The sequence below is a fragment of the Poecilia reticulata genome, linkage group LG15 (genome assembly GCF_000633615.1).
Source record: "Poecilia reticulata strain Guanapo linkage group LG15, Guppy_female_1.0+MT, whole genome shotgun sequence".
Taxonomy (NCBI): Eukaryota; Metazoa; Chordata; class Actinopteri; order Cyprinodontiformes; family Poeciliidae; genus Poecilia; species Poecilia reticulata.
The window spans coordinates 13,769,964-13,789,631 of record NC_024345.1 but is presented as its reverse complement, the minus strand read 5'-3'; the positions used below and the strand labels follow the sequence as shown (position 1 = coordinate 13,789,631).

The window sequence follows — 19,668 nt, the reverse complement described above, 5'->3', positions numbered from 1 at the left end:
TTTTAAAAAAAATGCAGAGGCCCACATTTAATCTCGAACAGGTTTTTTTAGTTTGAGGATACGGGAATTCAGTTTGAGTTCTTGGGAAAACCCTGTGTGAGCGTGTTTGTTTGGGACTTCCCAAAACACCTGGACTTACTGCTAATTATCTTATGAACAACGGTCAGAATCGCAAAACGAGCCACTTTTTTAACCGGAAAACCTGATATTTACAAAAAGAAAATCAATAAAGCGTCCAAATTGTATATGCTGTCATAACAGAAAAAGACAAAAATAAAGTTTAAAACATGTGCTACCAATAGAAAATGAAAGTTAGAAAAAGAAAACCATGACGTAACACGGAAGCTTACGTTCAGTCCGAGTCAACAATGGTGTCCACACGCAAGTTCTCCGTGGTTCTCCTTTTATTTTGTGTCTTCTTTTTTCTAAAGTAAGTAAAGCGACATTTTTACACACAGACAGTAGTTTTGTGGACTCATTAAATGTTTTTAATTACATGCGGCGTGTGTTCGGTGACACTGCGAGGCTGTTATGACCACAACTTGATTTAAAGCCTGTATAGAGTTGAGTAAGTTGTAATCGGGATTAAAATTTGGAAAAGAATTGGCTTTTGTCATAAAGGAAGGAACCGAGAAAAGAACATTTTAAAGAAACGAGCTGTTTTCAAGTGTCTTGTGTTTAAGAAAAGGTGTGGTTCGTCTATCCACAGAGAAGAAAAAAACAACAAAAAAACAATGGCAGCCAAGTTCGCCGTAACACTCGAGTTTTAAATTAGACTTTTCTTGTAACCTGTTGGTAAATAGGGGCGTATTCAACCAAGCTACATTACAATAATACAAGATTTGTTTGAATTGTTTGTTTTAAGGAATGAACAGAAAGGAAATGAATGATGGGTTTTGCTTTCTTTTTCAGTGCTGTTTGTTCGGTGTCTACCGAACTAAATGTCCGACACTCTTTTCGAGAAAAGCTTCGTGTGAAAAGGCAGGAATGTCAAGATGGCACTTACGAGCACGGAGGCATAAACTGCTGTAAATGTGCAGCTGGTAAGTTTTATAAAGAAATCATTGTCTGAAAATATTCGGTTTAAGAAAATACGTTTTTTAACTGGAAACTATGGCTTTCTGCCCAGGGTGGTAAAGCGTTGGGGGAACATCTGAAAAAAAAAAAAACAACAACAAATAAATATTTACTTTGCTATATAGCTGTATGTTAATGCTGAAGTGGGATTAGAAGCCCCATAGGCTGGCTGTTGATTTCCTGTGCAATTCTTCAAAAAAAAAAAAAAATCTTGCTTCCTGCACAGTCTGAGTTTTCTCCCCTTGACTAGGATTGTCTCCGGTAGATTTATTTTTTTTTTACTGTGCCAATCAGCGAACAGAAGGAGAAGTTGTGAACAATGACGTTGATTTTCTGCGCTCTTTTAGAATTGTAGCTTGCCTGTAGTTTTGGCAATGGCAGCAGAGGAAGTGAGCAAAGCCGTTCAGTCCATGTTGGCCACGCTTCCAAATATTGAATTGTAAATTGTTAACAGCCGTCTTGTTCAGATCAGCACTTCGCTCTTGGCAGTGGAGGATGGTTGTTTACAGCCCGCCCGCCCGTCCGTCCATGGAATGTATACAACTGTACAAAACCTGCCACTATGGACATAAAAATGAAAATCAACAACAAAAAATTATATGATGAAAAATTACAAAGGGACAGGATTTGATGTTTTAACACATCAAATCCTGAAAAGTGCGACGGGTATTTGTATTCACTCCCGTTCCCTCTTTACTCTTAAATCAAATTCAGTGCAACTGCTTATCCTTTATCACAGTGTGTTTTTTTTACTCTCTGATTCATGTTTGTTTAAATTGCAGGTCAGCGAGTGGGAGAGCACTGCACTAAAACTGCAAACGATGGAAAATGTGTATTTTGTGTTTCACATTTCACTTATAACAGTGAACCCAATTCTAAGGACTCCTGTGAAATCTGCACATCCTGCAGTCAAGAAAACGGTAAAATCCTAGCAGGAAGGATTTACTTGTCAATTTTCTCAGACTAACTGAACAGTGCAGTTAGCCCTTTTTCTGCACCCACTTATAGCATGGGGTGTACCATGGAGGCACACACCAAGATGACAAATTCAAATACGTTTTTGTTTGTTTTTTTTTACTGTGGTTTGTTTTACTTTCAGGAAAAGTCATAATTTTTTTTGCAAGCACGCCAGTTAGTCACACTCTTATCACCTCTATCCACCTGTATTAATACGTCTGGCTGAGACTGAACAAATTAATATTCTTTTATATCAAGAGGATAATTTTCTATTTTAAGGACTTAATCTCACTCTTGATTTTAATTCAATATGTATCCTATAAAAAGTCTCAGATCTATTTATGTTTTCTAATATATTTTTGAAATGGAACCAGGATAGCTTCGTAAGATCAACAAGCATTTAATGTCTTGAGTACCTTGATTTTCATATTTTTTCAAATTATACTTGCAGAATTATTTGTTATACAGTTAATGATTCAGTGATATAAGAAAGAAGAATGAGCTGCTTTTCAATAAAGATTGGAGTAAACAAAAAAATGCAGTGAACCAGAGCATTGAGTCTATTTTCAGCGTTTATGTGTGAAAAGTTCTAAGTTACAACTTTGTTTTGTTCTTTCAGCTAATTTAGAAGAAGAAGAATCCTGCACCACTATCAAAGACAGAAAGTGTAGATGTAAGAAAGGTTACTACTGCCCCAAAGCAGACGGAACCTGTAAAATCTGCAATCCCTGTACAAGGTAAGCTTGCTTCTGTCGGATCTTTATGCTCAACCATTTGTAGAACATTGTTTTCATTAAGTTTCTTGTTAGGTCACACGGTACTCATAGGGATGTGTTGGGCAAACTTAAGACTTTCAGAAAATGAACCCTGACTCATTGGATTTCATTTTTGTAATTTAGTATGTTTATTGGAACGTTCTAAATTGCAAGTAAAATTGCAGTAATCCAATAAATACCCATTCAACTTGAAATTGTGATGGCAAATAATTATAAATGTATTGTTAAATGCATGTAAACATTAAGTTGGATATTTGTATGGAATACTGTATATTTTATATTATGCAACGCAGTAATATACCATTTTTTATGTGGTAATTTCTGATAAAGCTACAAATATGTTATTAAAGAAATGACAAAATGAAACTTAACATATCTAATACCTTAAAATATTTCATTATCCTGCCCAGTTACCAGCTTATTGCATTTCAATTGAAATCTACAACCAAAACCAGCAGCACCTTGCAGTGAATTGGTATTAATCACTGCGGGGTGCAAAAAAACCTGTAAGATAATTAAAAATGCACAATTCAAAAGAAGGAAAAATATCCACATTTACACACAAAGAATTGCACATAAGCATAGGCACTATGAGACTCCGTGTGTGATAGCCCCATATAGAAACTCACAGCTTCAGATGTTAGTGACCCAAAAACAGTAATGTATAACAAAGTGTAATTGCTTTTTACTAAGTAAAGGAACGGCAAACTTGCAAGTATTCCTACAGCTGCTAGAATAATATACCATATTGTTTATTAATAATATAAACTTCAGAATTTTTTTTTATTTTATTTTGATTTGCAGACTTAGGAAACTAAGTAAGAAACTAAGTAAGAACATTTCCTTTCACGTAGAAAAAGCACAGCACCTTCTGACGACCAGTGACCCGGAGTGCACAGGAACATGTGGTTGACCACTTTGTTTTATAAAGCCAGAGAAAATGTCACTTCCTTCAGCATTTTTATTTATATACTCAAAGGACTTAAATCCACATGAAGGGTTTAGGATTTTTTATTATAATTATTATTTATTAAAACATTAGTGTCCCTTTCTCCTCAGTAACCAGCCCATGTCTAGTGCACACATAAATTAAGTCCAGGCTCTGGAGTTCAGTTATTCTAACAGCTTTGAATACATTTGGAAAAGGCAAGCAATTTACATGGTCTTATTAGTTGAAGAACATTGTAAGAGCATAATTTTTACATTTGGGTTCCTGTTGAACAAAACTTCTTCCACTTGCCCTTAAACTTATTTTGAGGAACAAAAAAACTGACCTGGTCTACTACTTACTTTAAGATGTGATTCCACCGGCATCAAAGATGCCTGCACAGCCACCAGTGATGCAGTTTGCAACGAGGAAACAGCTTACAACGAGGAAAGTACTGGTGAGCTATTGTTGAATTTATTTTACAATAACACATTCAAATTGCTTTATAAAATTTACGTTGACTTCATTTGTGAACAAGAATGTTGTGGAAGAGCTTATGATTAAAGTGCTGTGTTTTCCTCTTAAGGCTTACCAGGCGGTGCAGTCGCTGGCATTGTGATTGCAGTTTTGGTTGTTGTCGCCGTGGTGATTGTAGTAGTAGTGTTCAGGAAGAAAATTCTGGGTAAGCGTACATAACACTCAACACATGTATGCTAGATATTCATTTGGTTTTCAGTAAACAGCATTGTTTATCTTGTATAACAGTAATCCAATCCATTAGTTATTTACAATAACAAACTGTTTTTCTTTCTTTCCTTTTTTTTGTTTTTTACTATTTCTAAAGGGTTTCATAAAAAAGACACACCAATGCCCTCTGGCCCTGTGGTAAGTTCATTAACTCAGCCACTTTTATATTTTAAGATACTAGGCTTCTGTGTCATGTTTTCTGTTCACCTAGAAGGCAAAGTTTTAAGTCTTTCTCTTCTTTAACCTTAAACAAGCTGATCCTTTATGTAGGAGGGACAGGTTCGTTGTCCTAACTACTATTGTGTTTTTGTAACAGTTTTGTGAAATGGCAAATGATTCTGTAGATGTAAGCTAAATAAAAACTAATAATCTCTCTGTGCTTCACAGATTGACCCACTTCTTCCAGGTAAGACAGAATATGTCTCTGCATGATCAATAAATCCGTCGTGTTTTCCTTGGTTTCCCCGAGTCACATCTTCCCTGTCTTTTCATCCCAGTGGATATGGAGTCGCACATAGTGGAAGTTGCAGAAATAATCGGCTGGAAAGATATGAGCCAAATTGCACTCAAGTGTCAGATGGCAAATGCCATTGAGAATGCAAAACTCAGCCACCACAGTGATGGTGAAATGTGGACCCAAGAACTACTGAGAAAATGGGTGGAGGCGAAGGGCAGGCCTGCCTCTGTAGAGATGATCTCGACCCTGCGGAAAATGAAGAAAAACAACAAGGCGGACAAAATCAAAGACGTGCTGTATCCGGTCGACTCTCCTACACAATGTAGTAGTTCTGCCTAAATATTTTTTATCTTTTATGATGTTAATAAAATGATGGCATGGATTATTTTTGCACAATCAAAAATGTTTACGATCTTGCAAGCTTAGAATGTGCCTTTTTTTAAAAAAAAGAAAAAAATCAAAATCTTTATATAAACTTTTAAAAACTTTAAATTTAGCGAATGGATTATCACAATCTAGATGCTGGTCCAGCTGACAGGAAAATTGTGCTTAATTGTATTTTTGCTTTTTTTTAAAAAAAAAAGTTGCTTCTGCTGACTTTCCGTTAAATTTGTAATTTTCAAAGAGGTTTACTCTGAATGCACTGAATGAATAAAAAGAAGTTCAAATACGTAAGAGGTCAAAAAATACTTAGCAGTTATATCATGTATTATTTAACTTGTTGGTAACTCGTTATTTCCATAAGACTGACATGACACTGTCATAAACATGACATAACACCTGTTAGGAACATGAAGGAGGCTTTATGAATGTCTGACTGTTGTCATGAAGTGTCATTCGGTAAATAATGACACTTAACGCAAAGTTGCATTAAAAGTGCCAACTTTGCATGATTTTGTAAATTATATTTTAATGCAAAGTTAGCATTTTTAATGGACTTTCAATGCAACTTTTAGAGCTTCTAAAGACTGACAGGACCCCTTCAAATAAAGTGTTACCAACTTGTTTTTATAAGATTCAACATATGATGCTCTAGCATTGTTGAATGAGTTTTATTTTGTCTTTCTGTACTCTTTCATCCACACAATACAGATGTGATTGTCCTTTGTAATGTTATTACTCTTTTTAATTTCTGGACATAATTGTTTTTTTGTTTTTTTTTAGATTTTCTCTTAAAGATGTTGGAAATCTCAAATTCACTTTAATAATGGAGAAAAAAAATACTAATTCAAGTGGACATTGAGCATCAATGGTTATATTTTGCTTAATAAAAGGGGGGAAAAAACCAAAGGATAAATGTTTAGTTGTGTTTTGTGGCAGAATATTACATACAGCCCTGGGAAAGCTATTACTATAAAAGTTGAATGTAATGCTACTAAATTAAACTTTTCTCTTTGGAAAGCATGGAGTGGCATACAATCAATAGACGACACTTGACAGAGTTCAAAGGCACTAGAAGCCTTGTTATTTCAGCCTAAATGTCTGATTTTTGCATAGATTTGCATATGGATGTTGCTGTACATGTCTTACTTTTTTTTGTGCCAAGAAAAATATATTTTTTTCACTGTTTTGTCTGAAGATTTGGAAAATTAGCAAATATCCCAAGTGATTGTATCAAGTTCTGTGACTGAAAAGGATTCAGATACTGAATAAATAAGCAAAATCAGAAAGGGTGTTTTTAAAACAGCCTCTAGATTATGTCATATACTTGCTCTTTATGGACTGTGATAGATTGTGCATCATTTTAACCCTTATTGGGAGGAGACAGCAAGAGGTTCTGGGTGCATCAAATTTTCAATATAATTTTGGTTTTCATGCTATTTTAATATCTATACTATTAATCTCAGTGTCAGAAAAATGAAAACAACCAATTTGTGTGAATGATCAAAATGTTTTAATATGCCCCCGTTTTCTGTGGATGTAAAATACACTGTTTTGACTAATTTGACAGGTGTCTGGGGTATTTATCCACCATTCACTTCTCTCATAATGGAAAGGATGTTTGATATTTTACAGTTTTCCCCTAAAATCATCTCCTATGTTTTTATTCCACATTAAATAGTAGACAATTGTTGCTAGACTATGCCACAAAAAAAGCCTGCTAGCACTTTGAAATGCCTTTTTGCAGAAATGTGCTATATAGATCAAATTTGACAGATTTTGCACCCAGTTTCTAGCCCAGCAACTGCGTAGTCATCCAAACGTTTCTCCAGATGACAGCACTCTGATAGGATCTGAAAGTCTGAGATGTACAGAGTGACAAAGTAGTTTGGTCATTGCTCACAAACCCCTAGTTTGGGGCGCAGCAGTGAAATCTGGGCGGTCTGTTTTTTGTAGCATGGGTGGAGCGCACAGCCAGGAAATGTTGAGAAGAGGAGGCTGAGTGAGAGAAACTGTCCCCGAGTTGTTCGCATGGAGGCTGCTGCTTTTACCGGATGGACTTTATCAACATGAACTTCCACTTGAAGGGCGCGCGCAGGTAGGTTTGGCGACTCCGTTTTTGATAAACACGTTGGTGTCTCTAAAACCTTAACTTTTTCTGAAAGTCAGTGTGGGGATGCTGAAACATGCTGTCCAAATTATGCAAGACCTTTTCCCGGGAGTATTTGAGTTCCCCTCTGTTGTTGTAAAATTCCACTTACAGTTTCTGGAGGCACAAAGGTTCATTTGTTCGCCGTTTCGGCTCTCGGTGACTCATTTGGTCTGGAAAAATGTTTGTCTACCCGCCACATTTAGCCTTCTATTTAGTTGCTAAGGCAACAAAGGCGGAGCCGCCAACTGCCACCATTACGTCACTGTACTTGCACTGTTTCGTTACGTCTTTGTAGAAAAACTCATTTCTTGTGATATTTCACAAACGTACTCTAAAGCGCAATAATAGCTACTTAATTACATTACCTAATAACTCAAGAAAATGTATTAACTTTAGTAAAGCTACATCTATAGAAATGCAGTTAAATATGCAGTAGAAATCCTGCTGTTTCTGGTTTTTATTGGTCACATCATGCAGAGTCTGTCTCACTTTACAAACATTTAACCTTGGTCAAGTAAGGATAAATAATAACCTATATATGTATATTGAGCCACTTGTTTTTAACACATTGTTTCCTGTATTGGTGAGAAAAAATGTTCTGGTTTAAAGCCCTCAGAAGGAATTGGCACCCCCTCACAAAACATTTGATGTTGTGGTATGCATTTGTACTCAGTCCCCTTTACTCTAATACCCCTAAGTCACATAACTAGTGAATAGAATCCACCTTTGTTTAATATCAATATAAATACAGCTCACCTATGAAGTCCTGAGGTTTGTTTAAAAAAAATTTGGAACACATATGTGGTTTAGCATAGAGTCTGGGTATAAAATCCCAAGCTTTTAATATTTGACAGAGCATGCTTCGGTGAATAAAGCTTATGGTGCACAACTGCAAACATGTCTGATATGGTTATCTACCTAAATTCATTAGTTGGGCAAAGAGAGCATCATCAGGCCCTGTTGGGAAAACAATTAGTTTAGTCCTCCATAAATCTGGCCTTTATGAGAGAGTGAAAAGATGGACTACAAAGGGACTCTAGGTAGTCCTTTTGTAGTTAAAGGGCCTTTTTTTTTTTTTTTAATTCTGCTTCTTTACATGTTGGTCAAAGCAGCTTGCCTTGTCCGGTTGTGATAAGTCATTTACAGTTTATGCCTTATCAAAGATAAGCAGCTAACTTACATGTTTTTGTAACAGAACCTAACAAAGCTTATCTAATATGCGCTTCATTTGAGGCCTCTTGTCGGATTCACTGCGTGTTTTGATGCAAGTGTTGGAAATATTTCTAGTGAGTAAGTCGTACAAGAACCTCACATACGCCATTACTGCTGCCATTTTAATCCCTCGGGCTGCCAAGAAACAACTCGTGGTGTTCAAGTGAACTCATAGTACGTTCACTTCCCTTTTCTAGTGCACCAAAGGAAGTGTCAAGTTAAAATGTTATCACTTTATGATGTTATGAGGATGTAAGATTGGACAATTCCTTCTAGAATATACCTGCAAGGACTTTGTTGGCAAGCTAATGTTCTTTTTTTTTTGCATTACGGGCATTTTGAACATTATGCACTTGTGTAACATGATATCCTAGGGGTGGCTTATATTAAGCTTTTGGGCTTATGTAATATCCTCTTTTCTATACAGCAGAAATTGAAAAGATAAACTATCAATGTGGATGTTTACAAGAAGGGAGTACATGCAGTTTTGAAGGGGTGACATTTTCTGAAAGGTTTAGTCTTTCTACCTCACTCTAGCCAAGTGCGATAGTGGATGAGTGCGTCACTCAGCACACAGCGTCTGTTTTTAGTCGTACGGTCTGTGCTTCCTGCAGTGGGTGGAGAGCTTCCTATAAATAACTCTTATAAATTTGTATTGTCTTATATTCATGTGAACTTTTACTAAAAGAAATATTTATGTTTCTGTTTCAGGATGTGAAATACAGCTGTCTCGATGTCTGCTTGGTGCCTAATCCGGTGTGTTAAACTGCCAATTCAAGATGCAGGGAACCATTGCACGTGTCTGCATGGTGGTGGCCGCTGCCATACTGAATCACCCGTTACTCTTCCCCCATGAAAACACCACGCTGCCGGAGCAAGATGAGGATCTGGTGGCACGGATGCGGGAGCACGAAGAGATGCTGGAGATGGAGCATGCCAGGCTGGCGAAAGAGCTTGCGCAGCTGGACTCCGAGCTGGAGGAGACCTCATCGGATCAAGGTTTCAGTTGGTACTTTTGGAGCGCCGTGTCTTTCGTCATATTCCTTGCCATCGAGATGTGCAGAGCAGATATTGCAGAAGATGAAATTCGTCCAGTTGAGGACGAAGATGTAATATCTGAGACCGTATCCGTCCCTCCCAGGATGATGGATAAGAATGCCCTGAGGAACTTCTGCGATAAATGCGCCTACACTTCGTCCCATGAAAACTGGAAAGTGAGGGAGTTTGTGGAGGGTTTTGCCGACGACCTGCTAGAGTCGCTCCGGAGCATGTGCGACAGGGAGGTGGACATGGAGGTTGGTGATTTCATTGGAGTAGGAAGCATGTTTGAGTCTTGGAAGGTGTGCCAGCCTCTGATGTGTGACCTTTTAGTGCCTTTCACACCTCCTGATCCTCACTCTTTCCAGTACCATCTGTGGTGCAGCTCCTCTAGTGACATTCCACCAGACATGCAGTGTTCTGGCACCATAAAGGTGACCATGTTTGGGGAGAATGAAGAGGCCTGCCTATGTGGTTCTGCCAACCTTGGGGAGGATGTGCTTTGTCTGTTGCATAATAAGAACAAGGTGGTCAAAGTGAACCGCAGCCCAGATGAACTCCTGTGCTCCTCTGGCACACATTTCTTAGCCAAAGATCAAATCATGCGGTGGTTTCAGATCGCCGTCACCAAAGCGTGGGCAGGCATCTCCCACAAATACGACTTTGAGGTTACTTTTCGGAGCCTGGATGCTGCTGGTGCTCTGAAGATCCGATTCCGTTCTGGAAAAGTCATTGTACTGAACCTCATCCCTGTGGTCCAGCTGGAAGACACAAACGCTTATTTTGTCTCGTACTTTCCGTCAGATCACAACAGTTTCCCAGACCCATACTGGCCTCTCTCCTTAGCTGTCTGCGAGAGAAATTTGCTGAAGTATTTAGCTAAGCGACTACCACAAAATTCTTGCCACTTGCACTGCCTTCAGGTCGCTACTTTTCTGCACAGAAAGCAGTTGAGTCTGACAGGAGAATCTGCCCTCACCAGCTACCACTTCAAGACCGCCATGGTGCACTTGCTACTCAGCACCAAGACCTCTGCATGGGGAACAGCCAGTTTGGAGCATAGGCTTCAGGATGTGTTCAGCTTCTTGCAGAAGAGCTTGCAGGAGAAGAGACTGTACCACGCTCTAATCGGGAACAGAAAAGTGCCTCGGGACATTCGGGTTCCTGAGAGATTCCGCAAAGCAGAACCCATCAATCTGTTCAGGTCATTGGTGCTGAGGAGGAAGCTTTATGCAGCGACCGTTAGGCACTTCCAAGAAATGTTGAGAAATGCACCTGTTCTTATAGAAGAGTACACACCTTATTTATCCAATGGATGTTAACACCACCGCCTGGAAGAGAGCTTGTAAGCAGAGGCACAGCTTAATATGGCTCACCATCCAGGCTGGCTGAGCCTGAGAGCAAGCTCAGAATATCACCAATAAAATAGTTAGTGACTGATTCTCCCCTTTTTACCTACACTTATGTCAAAAAATTATTCATACCTCTGGCAGATTTCAGATTTAATCTCTTCATTTCATGACAATGTTTAATCTGACTGATTGTAAAGGATCAGGGAAACAATAAGAAGACCTTCCAACCTCAAAGACCTGAGCTCATCTCTAAAGATAAACACCAGTGGAAGCATGCAAAAAGCTGGTCAGCTGTTAGGATTTGATTGTTGTAATTCCAATTAAGCTGTTTTTATTATTAAGGATGTACATTTTTATAAAACAAAATGTTATCCAAATTGATGTTCCCTGTTTGAGAGATACCAGTCTCATTGGTGGAATGAAATAATTATAAATTAAAATTTGCCAGGTGGTACGACTAATTTTAGGCTCAACTGCAACACTTAAAAGTGTCTTATGGTTACTAATAGTTGTAATGGGTTACATGTTGGAAAATATATGCAGTATTTTGCAGAAAGATCTTTTCAACAAAAGGGGTGCAGGCCACTCTTAGCTTCTTTATTTATACAGTATGTGTATGTATTAACATAAAAATTGGAATTACACCAAATTTTCCTAAGTGGTTTTTTGATTGCATCTCTCTTTAGTCATGAAGTTGACCAATACAATTTCAGAGTTGGAGCTGTTTAACAAGCTAACAAGAACCCTTTGTTACTCCTAACTCCACTCAATCCAAAGGCAGCTGATACTTTTCCTTTTAAAAGCATAGTGACTTTTTTTAAGGTATTGTTTGTGTCTGATATCTACAACTTATTTTTAGTAAACATAGAAAAAATAATTTTAACCAGACTGAAAATGTATCATTTTTATTTTTTTAAAAAGTGCAAAATTTTGACATGGTTGATCAGAAGCTCATTCAGTTAAAGGGATACAAATTCATTTACTTTGTGACAATTGTCTCCAAGAAATACAGGCAACATATCAAGTACAGAGAATGTTCAGTGGACAGTTTGATAATGGAGCTGATTTGTGGTAGTGAATATAAATTGACAGATGAACAGCTGTTTGTTATAGGCCAAGGTCATAGTCGGGTTTCCCCTCAGCGACGCTCTTGTAGAAGGCTTTGTAGGTGTCCATATTGAACATGGTGATTTTAACAGCTGGATCCTCCAGCATGCGCTCAGTCCACTTCTTCAGCTCAGGAGTGTGATCCAGGCAGCTGACAAGATGTAGGAAATAAAATGATGCAGAGAAGAACATTTCAGAAGCACAGTTTTTGGTTTTATTTTTTAAAAACCGATGACTGCAGTTAATAGCCAGTCACACAATGTTTTTTTGTTTTGTTTTTTTTTTTAATACTGTACTTGAGCGTTACTGCACTGACCAATAAGTAAATTACTTCAAAACAAAATGCTCTGCTTTTGTTATATTTTTTTATGTTTTACCGTAAATGATAACTTTTAACTTCTGGTTTTTTGCACCTATTCAATGAACACTTCCCATAAATAAAATTACATATTTAGTACATGGTTTATAAGTGTTACTCACTGCTTCAGCTCCAAGACCTCGATCCTCTCAAAAAATGGCCACATCATGTAGTCGATCATTGTGATGGTGTCACCTTCAAAGAACTTTGTCGTTTTCTTCTCCAAGTGCTGAAAATCAATCACCATCATCAGTGTTGTGTCGAGTATAGCGCGTTCATTTGGCGACCAAAGTAATTCATTTAACCTTGAAGGTAAAGACAAAAAAAAAAGAAAAATATCCCAATACGTATTCAACCAACCTCATTCAATTTAGCAAATTTCTCTTTCAGCTCAATTTCCTGATTAGAGACATCCTCTCCATTCCTCCTTGCTGATGGGATCTTGTAGAAGTAAGGTATTACCTAAATAAAAAAAGTAGCAGCATTTCTTTGGTTACTAAAAAAAAACAAAAAAAACCAGCCATAATCAAAAGCTAAATATTTTAATGCAAATTTTGCATGGACTTTACCTTGGAAAAATGCTCCAGCAGCATTCTTTGTTGGGCTTTTCCAAAAGGAGAGGATGGAAGAAGCTTCTTCTCAGGATACACTTCATCCAGATACTCGCAGGTGATGGGAGACTCGTATATAATTTCACCAGCAGATGTCTCCAGTGCAGGCACAAGACCGAGAGGGTTCTTTTCAAGAAACCACTCAGGTTTCTCTTGCAAATCGATGTTGATGGTGTCATATCTTGCGTACAAAACAAAATCGGGTTGTTCAGGCAATGAGGAAATAAGTTCATTAACAAATTAAAAAAATGTTGATTAAAGAAAACTGTTTTTAAAATGTATTTTTACTTGATCCCTTTGGCGTTCAGCACTAATCTGGTCCTTTGAGCAAAAGGGCAGAATCTCATGCTGTAGAGACGCAGCCGACCTTTGGGAACAGGGCCAGGTGCAGGGCTTCCTAAGATCAACCGCAAAAAGGTTTCTTTTTCATGACCAAATGCAACTAGACAAACAACAAATGTGTATCCTATTCTGATTGTGTAATATTTAAAAATATGTTTTTCTTTAAATGCGCAATAATTTTCTAATCTTTCACGTCAACATTTCAACAGAAATAACTAATTCATAATAAAAAAAGACAGGATGAAAATCAGGTCAAGTTGAGGTATACTAGAATAAATATCTTAATGGGATACGAGTAGACCTGAATCAACGATCTGGCTTTTTGTAGAGCATATTACACTTAAGACATAAATGAGAAGTATTATCGTGACAAACTACACAAAAACACTTATAATCGTCAGAGAACTTTTGATATGATTCTCTATAACTTGTGTTTTGAAGAAGTATTCACCCACTTTCAGATTTCTGCTTCGTCACGCTATTGCGTCGGCATCTCAGAAAGTGCTAAAACAAACTTTTATTCTAGTTATAGCCAAAATGTATTCATTTGTCCGCTTAAAAATGCCATTTATCAACACATTCAATTCATATTAAAAACTTTGATACAATGAAATTATGGCGCGGTAATGACCAACGAGGGAAAAAAAACAAACCTGCAGCTCAAACGGATGAAAAAATGCTTTTGTAATGGATCATTTACAAGCTGGAGGGAAGACGTCATATAACAGACACCACAATGACTTAGCAGATTTATTCCCATCATTATTTCTACCTGAGAATGTCAATGAGGTTAGCACTTCCGGGTTGGTTAAAATAATAAAACGTATTCTTGGAGAAAACAAACTGGACTACCGTCCGCGGTACAAACTTTAGCAAGCTGACAGAACGCAGGAAACGGTCCCTATGTTGACTTATCTGGTCGTTTCTTACCTTTAGCGAAACATTTTTCAGTAGCCATGGCGTTCCTGAGGACTGGGACGGAATCTGTTTGACCAGAGGTGACAACACGCTGCAAAGCGGAGAAATGCTTTATTTTATCCACTACTTCCGGCGTAGGCGCGTCAGAAAATTGGGAGCCAATAGCGCATTAGTAGGCGGATACAAATGAAAGGTGACTTAGCGTTAAATATAACTCATCTTTTTTGAGGAGGTGTAGTTTAGTATTTACAAGTGAAGTAACTGTTTTCCGTATATATCTATTTCTATCGACTATCATTTGAAGTTTTTTAAATGTATTTATTTATTCACAATTTAAATTATGCAGATAATAACAACCACAAAGAGACATTGCACAATAAGCCAAAGAGGGAAAAAAAGGGGTGCTTATTGAATATTGTTTCTCCGAATAATAGAAAAGGACAACATTTTGTTTTGTTTTTGAAACTTTTCCGTTTCAGGTACTTTCCAGAGTAAAAGTTTTTTTTCATTATTGTTTATTTAACAACAAATGCAAAAAACACATATTTTTGCACCACAATAATCTTAACATGAAAAGTATTTTAAGATGACATCCTGGGAGTACTTACTGATAATAAATTGAGCTTCGGGACCCCAGGCAAATCAATGAACACAAAAACTTTTATTGGAAACTATTCCACTTCTAAGAATGGAGATTTGTCCTAAATGTGTGATCATATATTTCTCATAAAGATGGCATCTCAGGACAATATTTGGTCTAATGTGCTTTTACTTTTTCAGTTCTTACAGGACACATGTTTACATTCTGCAAAAAAAAAAATGTCTTTCCCAATCCAAATTCAATTCTTATCTTGACACTCCATGCTCTATTTCACCACACAGGTCTGTCAGGTCTGATTTCTTTGTATTCTGTCATGTATTCAGACGATAGTCAGAATACATGGCTAATGTGAAAGCTTGGATGTCTCTCTCAGGCAGTGGTATCATTACATAGCACAAGTAAAGCTTAACATATTTAACATCTTGTTAAATTGTTGATGGAAAAGACTACCTCAAATGTTTTTTTTTTTTTTTTTGTGGTAGTACGAAGACTAAAGTCAGTTTGCATTGAAGCCAAATTCCTTCTGTAGGACAATTATTCAGTTCTTAAATGTGTGAAAACTGTTGCCCTGAAGCAACTCCCTTGGTGTTTAACATTCAAAATCAGCTCCAGCTTTGTGCTCACACATTCACCGTCTAGGAGACGGAGCCAATGTTCAGCTTTCACACAGAATATATTTTCTATTTATTACATGCAAATGGGTGGTTTACAAACATGACCTACATTAATTGAATACTAAATAAAAGCTGTACTTAAATCGTATACATAGTGTTTGTCAAATAAGCATATTTGAATAATGTTGTGCATGCAGACATTGGATTTGTAATGTTGCAGCTTTTTAGAGCTTCATTCTTTAAAAACAGTGTTTTGTCACCATTCATCTGTTATATAACTTTAAGCACATAACATCTAGGAAATAGGGAAGAAGCATTATAGTTGCATATTTACTTATTCAAACCTGGCACCTTCATGTTTGAACCTCTAAATGTAATGGCAGCCATGGCAATGACAGCTTTCATTTACAGTAGTAAATAAAGTTATTTACTACGTTCAGTAGTAAAGAACGAAAGTTAGAAAAAAAAAACACAGCAAGATATCTTTGATGGAATATATTTTATTTTTATTTTTGACATAGATAGCACATGCCTAATTTTAGAAAGAAGTTTTGAACCAACACCCACTTTCATGAAATTACCTTTTAAATGGTCAGTAGAAACAAAATGCAATAGAAAGATTAAAAAAAACCCAGCCATATGACAGACATAGAAAACATGTAGACTTGTTGCTATAAAGCGTTGATTATTTGTTTTCTACAGGCCATAGTCAAAGTCAGGTTTTCCATCCAGGAAGTTGTTGTAGAAGGTTTTGTGATTCTCTGTGCTGTGCATGGTGGCTTTAACAGCCGGGTCCTCCAGCATCAGCTCCGTCCACTTCTTCAGTTCAGGTGTGTGGTCCAGGCAGCTGAAAGATCCAGAGAGAACGCTTTACAGCACATCACTTTCCAACTCTATGCCATCATTTGGACTTAATACATTCCCTGAGATAGATATTTCTGAATAAAACCCAGGCCATATGGGTGTCACTGACTACTGAGGTACTGGGATCTCTCCTCTGATACCACAATTTACTTTTTCCTGTACTTCTTGTTGGTCTAGTTTATTCCCACTAAATGATCTGAAAACTTTTTGAACCTAGAATACAAAAAACTAAAAAAAAAAAAGTAAATATTACTCACTGTTGTACTTCAAACATCCCAAGCCTCTCAAAGAATGGCCACATCATGTAGTCGATGAAGGTAATGGTATCACCTCCAAAGAATTTTGTCTTCCTTTTCACCAAGTACTGAAAAAAAAAATTACATTAAGCACTTCTGTCTGGGGAAAAAAAGCAAAGCAATTACAATAAGTAATTAAAATGCAAGAAGTCGTTAAGGATAATGTTCGTGAGAACATATCGGACATTAATGAATTATTTTAACATTATCCGACTAAAAACTTTAAAAAGTCTTAAAAAAGACTTAAAACTTAAAAAGTCAACATATCACACTGAAAAACACTGAAAAAGAAGAACAGGCTTCCTTTTTCAGTGTTATGAAAAAGGAACACTGAACACTGTCATGACACTGACAGACAGTCTGACTATGACTGACTATGTGATTTCACTGAAGTTTAAGTCTACTTTTGGGTCTAGATGTTACTTGTGTAATTAACTTTAAAGGTAACTTCATGTATTGTTACTTTTAAGCTAAAATCTCCAGCATGGGGAAGTGGGATGATCTTGGGTTTTCTTGACAAGGGCTATCTTTAAAATGATCTGAAATCAACAAGTAGGGGGTGAAATGTAAGCGCAATGAACAGGACAATTATACTAAAGAAAAAAATAATAATTTTCGTCCCTGAAACATTCAATCAATCGCGTCAAGGATAGTTTACATGCTAACTTTAAGCTGAATTCAATTCACACAAATACAGCTAATCTGTTTTAGAAGCCCATAAAAGTTGTACATTAGGACAAAAATTCACATAAATTATTAATAGCCCCAAATCAATCTGAACAGAATTAACCAATGGACATTTCCCCAAAAGATATTACAACTTACTTCATTTAAACTGGTGAACTTCTCCTTCAGTTCAGCTTCTAATCCTGACACATCATCACCCTTTCTTCTTGCTGATGAGATCTTGAAGAGCTGTGGTGTTATCTACAGAAGACAAGATTGATTTCGCTCATTTTTTTCCATACAAACAGGAAAGCATTCAGCATCCACATGGAATTAGCACCAAAGATTTACATGATGATGTTCTTCGACACAAACCTTGGAAAAGTGCTCCAGCATCATTTTTTGTTGGGCTTTCCCAAAAGGAGTTGCTGGAAGCAGCTTCTTCTCAGGATACACTTCATCCAGGAACACAGAGGTGATGACAGACTCATTCACCACTTCACCAGCAGGTGTTTCTATTACGGGAACAAGACCGTCAGGGTTCTTCTCAAGGAACCAGTCAGGTTTCTGTTTCAAATGGATGTTGATGGTTTCGAACCTAAAGAAAAAAAAAACACCTTTAAGTAAGGACAAATCCTATTTCAGGGTTGTATATGAAGTTTCTTATATGGAAAAAAACAATATTTTATTTACTTGATCCCTTTGGCGTGCAACACCAATCTGGTTCTTTGGGCAAAAGGGCAGAATCTCATGCTGTAGAGACGCACCTGATCTTTCGGCACTGGACCAGGTGCAGGACTTCCTGTTTTAAATTTAAATGCAACATTGAAACTATGTTGATTTTTTTATTATGTTTTTTACATTGCATTTTGTCTCTGTAATCCTCAAAATGTTCTACTTTAAAACACAGACGCCTTCTGCTCTACATCTTTCTGAAAAGTTCTGTAAAACCCACAGTTGCAGTTCATTATTATAACAAAGAGAATACTTTAGGTCTGATGATAATCGTCAGCAGACCTCAGTAGCACTCAATAGCAAAAACAAACTGAACTTATAATAATTTCTAAGGCATACGATTTACCAAGGCACGTAATTTGACTATTTGACTGACAAAAATAAATTCAGCACATGGATAAGTGAAAATCGCTCTCTCTCTCTCTGCCTCTCTCTCTAGTTTTGCTCTAAAGAGCCTGTATCCAATTCTCCATTTCGAGGAGGTTATTACAGTATTGATTTATTCATTCAATTCGCCTTTTAAAATTTGATATAGGTCCTAAAATGATCTATCCTTTTAAAGGAATTTTGTCTTGTTCCTATTAACAAAGCTACGCGGCGCGTGTACATGAACAAAGAAAATCGTCTAATTTATTAGTCTCCATTAGAAACAAGGTGATTCTTACCCGCGGCGAAGCTCTTTTCGGACGACATAGTTTGCGGTAAAACTTCTTAAAATGGTTGCATAGAACCAAACACCCGGAACTGAGCACAGAAGCCGCAGTCCTTTATTTAAAGAGCTTCTTCCGGGGAGGAGACGCCAGTCCAAGGAAGTTTTCTAGAAAGCTTAAACAAGACCAGACAGCCCCGTTTTCTTTTGTTTTCTTTTCGTGTGTCAGCGGGTTTATCCACACAGGAACTTGTCAGTAAAATTTCATATTATTAAAAAAAAAATATTGCGGCAATTCATTAAAAAAAAAGATACATTAATTAGACACGGTGTTGCATGTCAAGTTGTTGTTTATTGTCTAAATTACATAAAATGATAATTGAAGGCAAACGAAGTTACTTTTTTCTCCACAGAATGCGTTGTAAAGTAATAAAAAGGTCACAATGACTCTGCACTTTGACCAAAACACGCCCGTTTACAGAACAGCCAGGAGAACCGCTGAGTAACGTGACTCAGCATTTTTTGTCTTATATTATGACAAAAACATTATTATGACAAAAACAGTATTATGTTTTTAACCATACGACTGTATGGTTTCTAAGCAACTATAGACTGCAGGATAGTGCTGTCTAAGCAGAGGCGCAAAAAGTGGGTATGCAGGGTATGCAACGCATAGGGGCGCAGCACCAGAGGGGGCGCCAAAACCCCGTCTGGAGGGGGCGGCGCGCCGATGATGTTTTCCCGTACACTTTTGCGCGCCTTACGCTCCTTCACCTCGCGCACATAACGAGGTAAATGTAGCGAGTTTTACCCTTCACGTATCGTCGCCT

General features: G+C 37.2%; 4 protein-coding genes across 5 annotated transcripts in view; 2 read left to right on the top strand and 2 right to left on the bottom strand.

Moving 5' to 3' along the window:
* Positions 1-322: 322 nt before the first annotated feature.
* On the top strand, positions 323-5,612 carry fas (Fas cell surface death receptor). Its single transcript, XM_008429379.2, has 9 exons — positions 323-430; positions 913-1,043; positions 1,860-1,997; positions 2,654-2,771; positions 4,107-4,195; positions 4,325-4,420; positions 4,583-4,623; positions 4,873-4,891; positions 4,983-5,612. The coding sequence occupies exons 1-9, from the start codon at positions 369-371 to the stop codon at positions 5,279-5,281; spliced, it is 993 nt and encodes a 330-aa protein (XP_008427601.1). The 5' UTR covers positions 323-368; the 3' UTR covers positions 5,282-5,612.
* Positions 5,613-5,868: 256 nt separating this feature from the next.
* On the top strand, positions 5,869-11,166 carry itprip (inositol 1,4,5-trisphosphate receptor interacting protein). The gene is made up of 2 exons (XM_008429378.1): positions 5,869-7,421; positions 9,399-11,166. The coding sequence occupies exon 2, from the start codon at positions 9,467-9,469 to the stop codon at positions 11,045-11,047; it is 1,581 nt and encodes a 526-aa protein (XP_008427600.1). The 5' UTR covers positions 5,869-7,421; positions 9,399-9,466; the 3' UTR covers positions 11,048-11,166.
* Positions 11,167-11,966: 800 nt separating this feature from the next.
* On the bottom strand, positions 11,967-14,532 carry LOC103476790 (glutathione S-transferase omega-1-like). 2 transcript variants are annotated; one of them, XM_008429376.1, is made up of 6 exons: positions 14,426-14,532; positions 13,442-13,550; positions 13,112-13,334; positions 12,903-13,004; positions 12,665-12,771; positions 11,967-12,335 (listed from the first exon to the last, which is right to left on the bottom strand). In XM_008429376.1, exons 1-6 carry the CDS (start codon positions 14,451-14,453, stop codon positions 12,185-12,187), a joined length of 720 nt encoding a protein of 239 aa, XP_008427598.1. In that variant the 5' UTR covers positions 14,454-14,532; the 3' UTR covers positions 11,967-12,184. The 2 variants fall into 2 exon arrangements, with proteins under 2 accessions (XP_008427598.1, XP_008427599.1); XM_008429377.2 differs by lacking the exon at positions 14,426-14,532 and adding an exon at positions 14,149-14,240.
* Positions 14,533-16,108: 1,576 nt separating this feature from the next.
* Positions 16,109-19,668, bottom strand: part of LOC103476786 (uncharacterized) — an 8,233-nt gene continuing 4,673 nt past the window's right edge. The window contains exons 7-12 of the mRNA XM_008429368.2: positions 18,855-18,896; positions 18,148-18,256; positions 17,830-18,052; positions 17,614-17,715; positions 16,750-16,856; positions 16,109-16,475 (exon numbers count right to left, since the gene is read on the bottom strand). Of these exons, the coding sequence (XP_008427590.2) occupies positions 16,325-16,475; positions 16,750-16,856; positions 17,614-17,715; positions 17,830-18,052; positions 18,148-18,256; positions 18,855-18,896 (734 nt within the window). The 3' untranslated portion in view covers positions 16,109-16,324. The remainder of the gene's footprint in view (positions 16,476-16,749; positions 16,857-17,613; positions 17,716-17,829; positions 18,053-18,147; positions 18,257-18,854; positions 18,897-19,668) is intronic.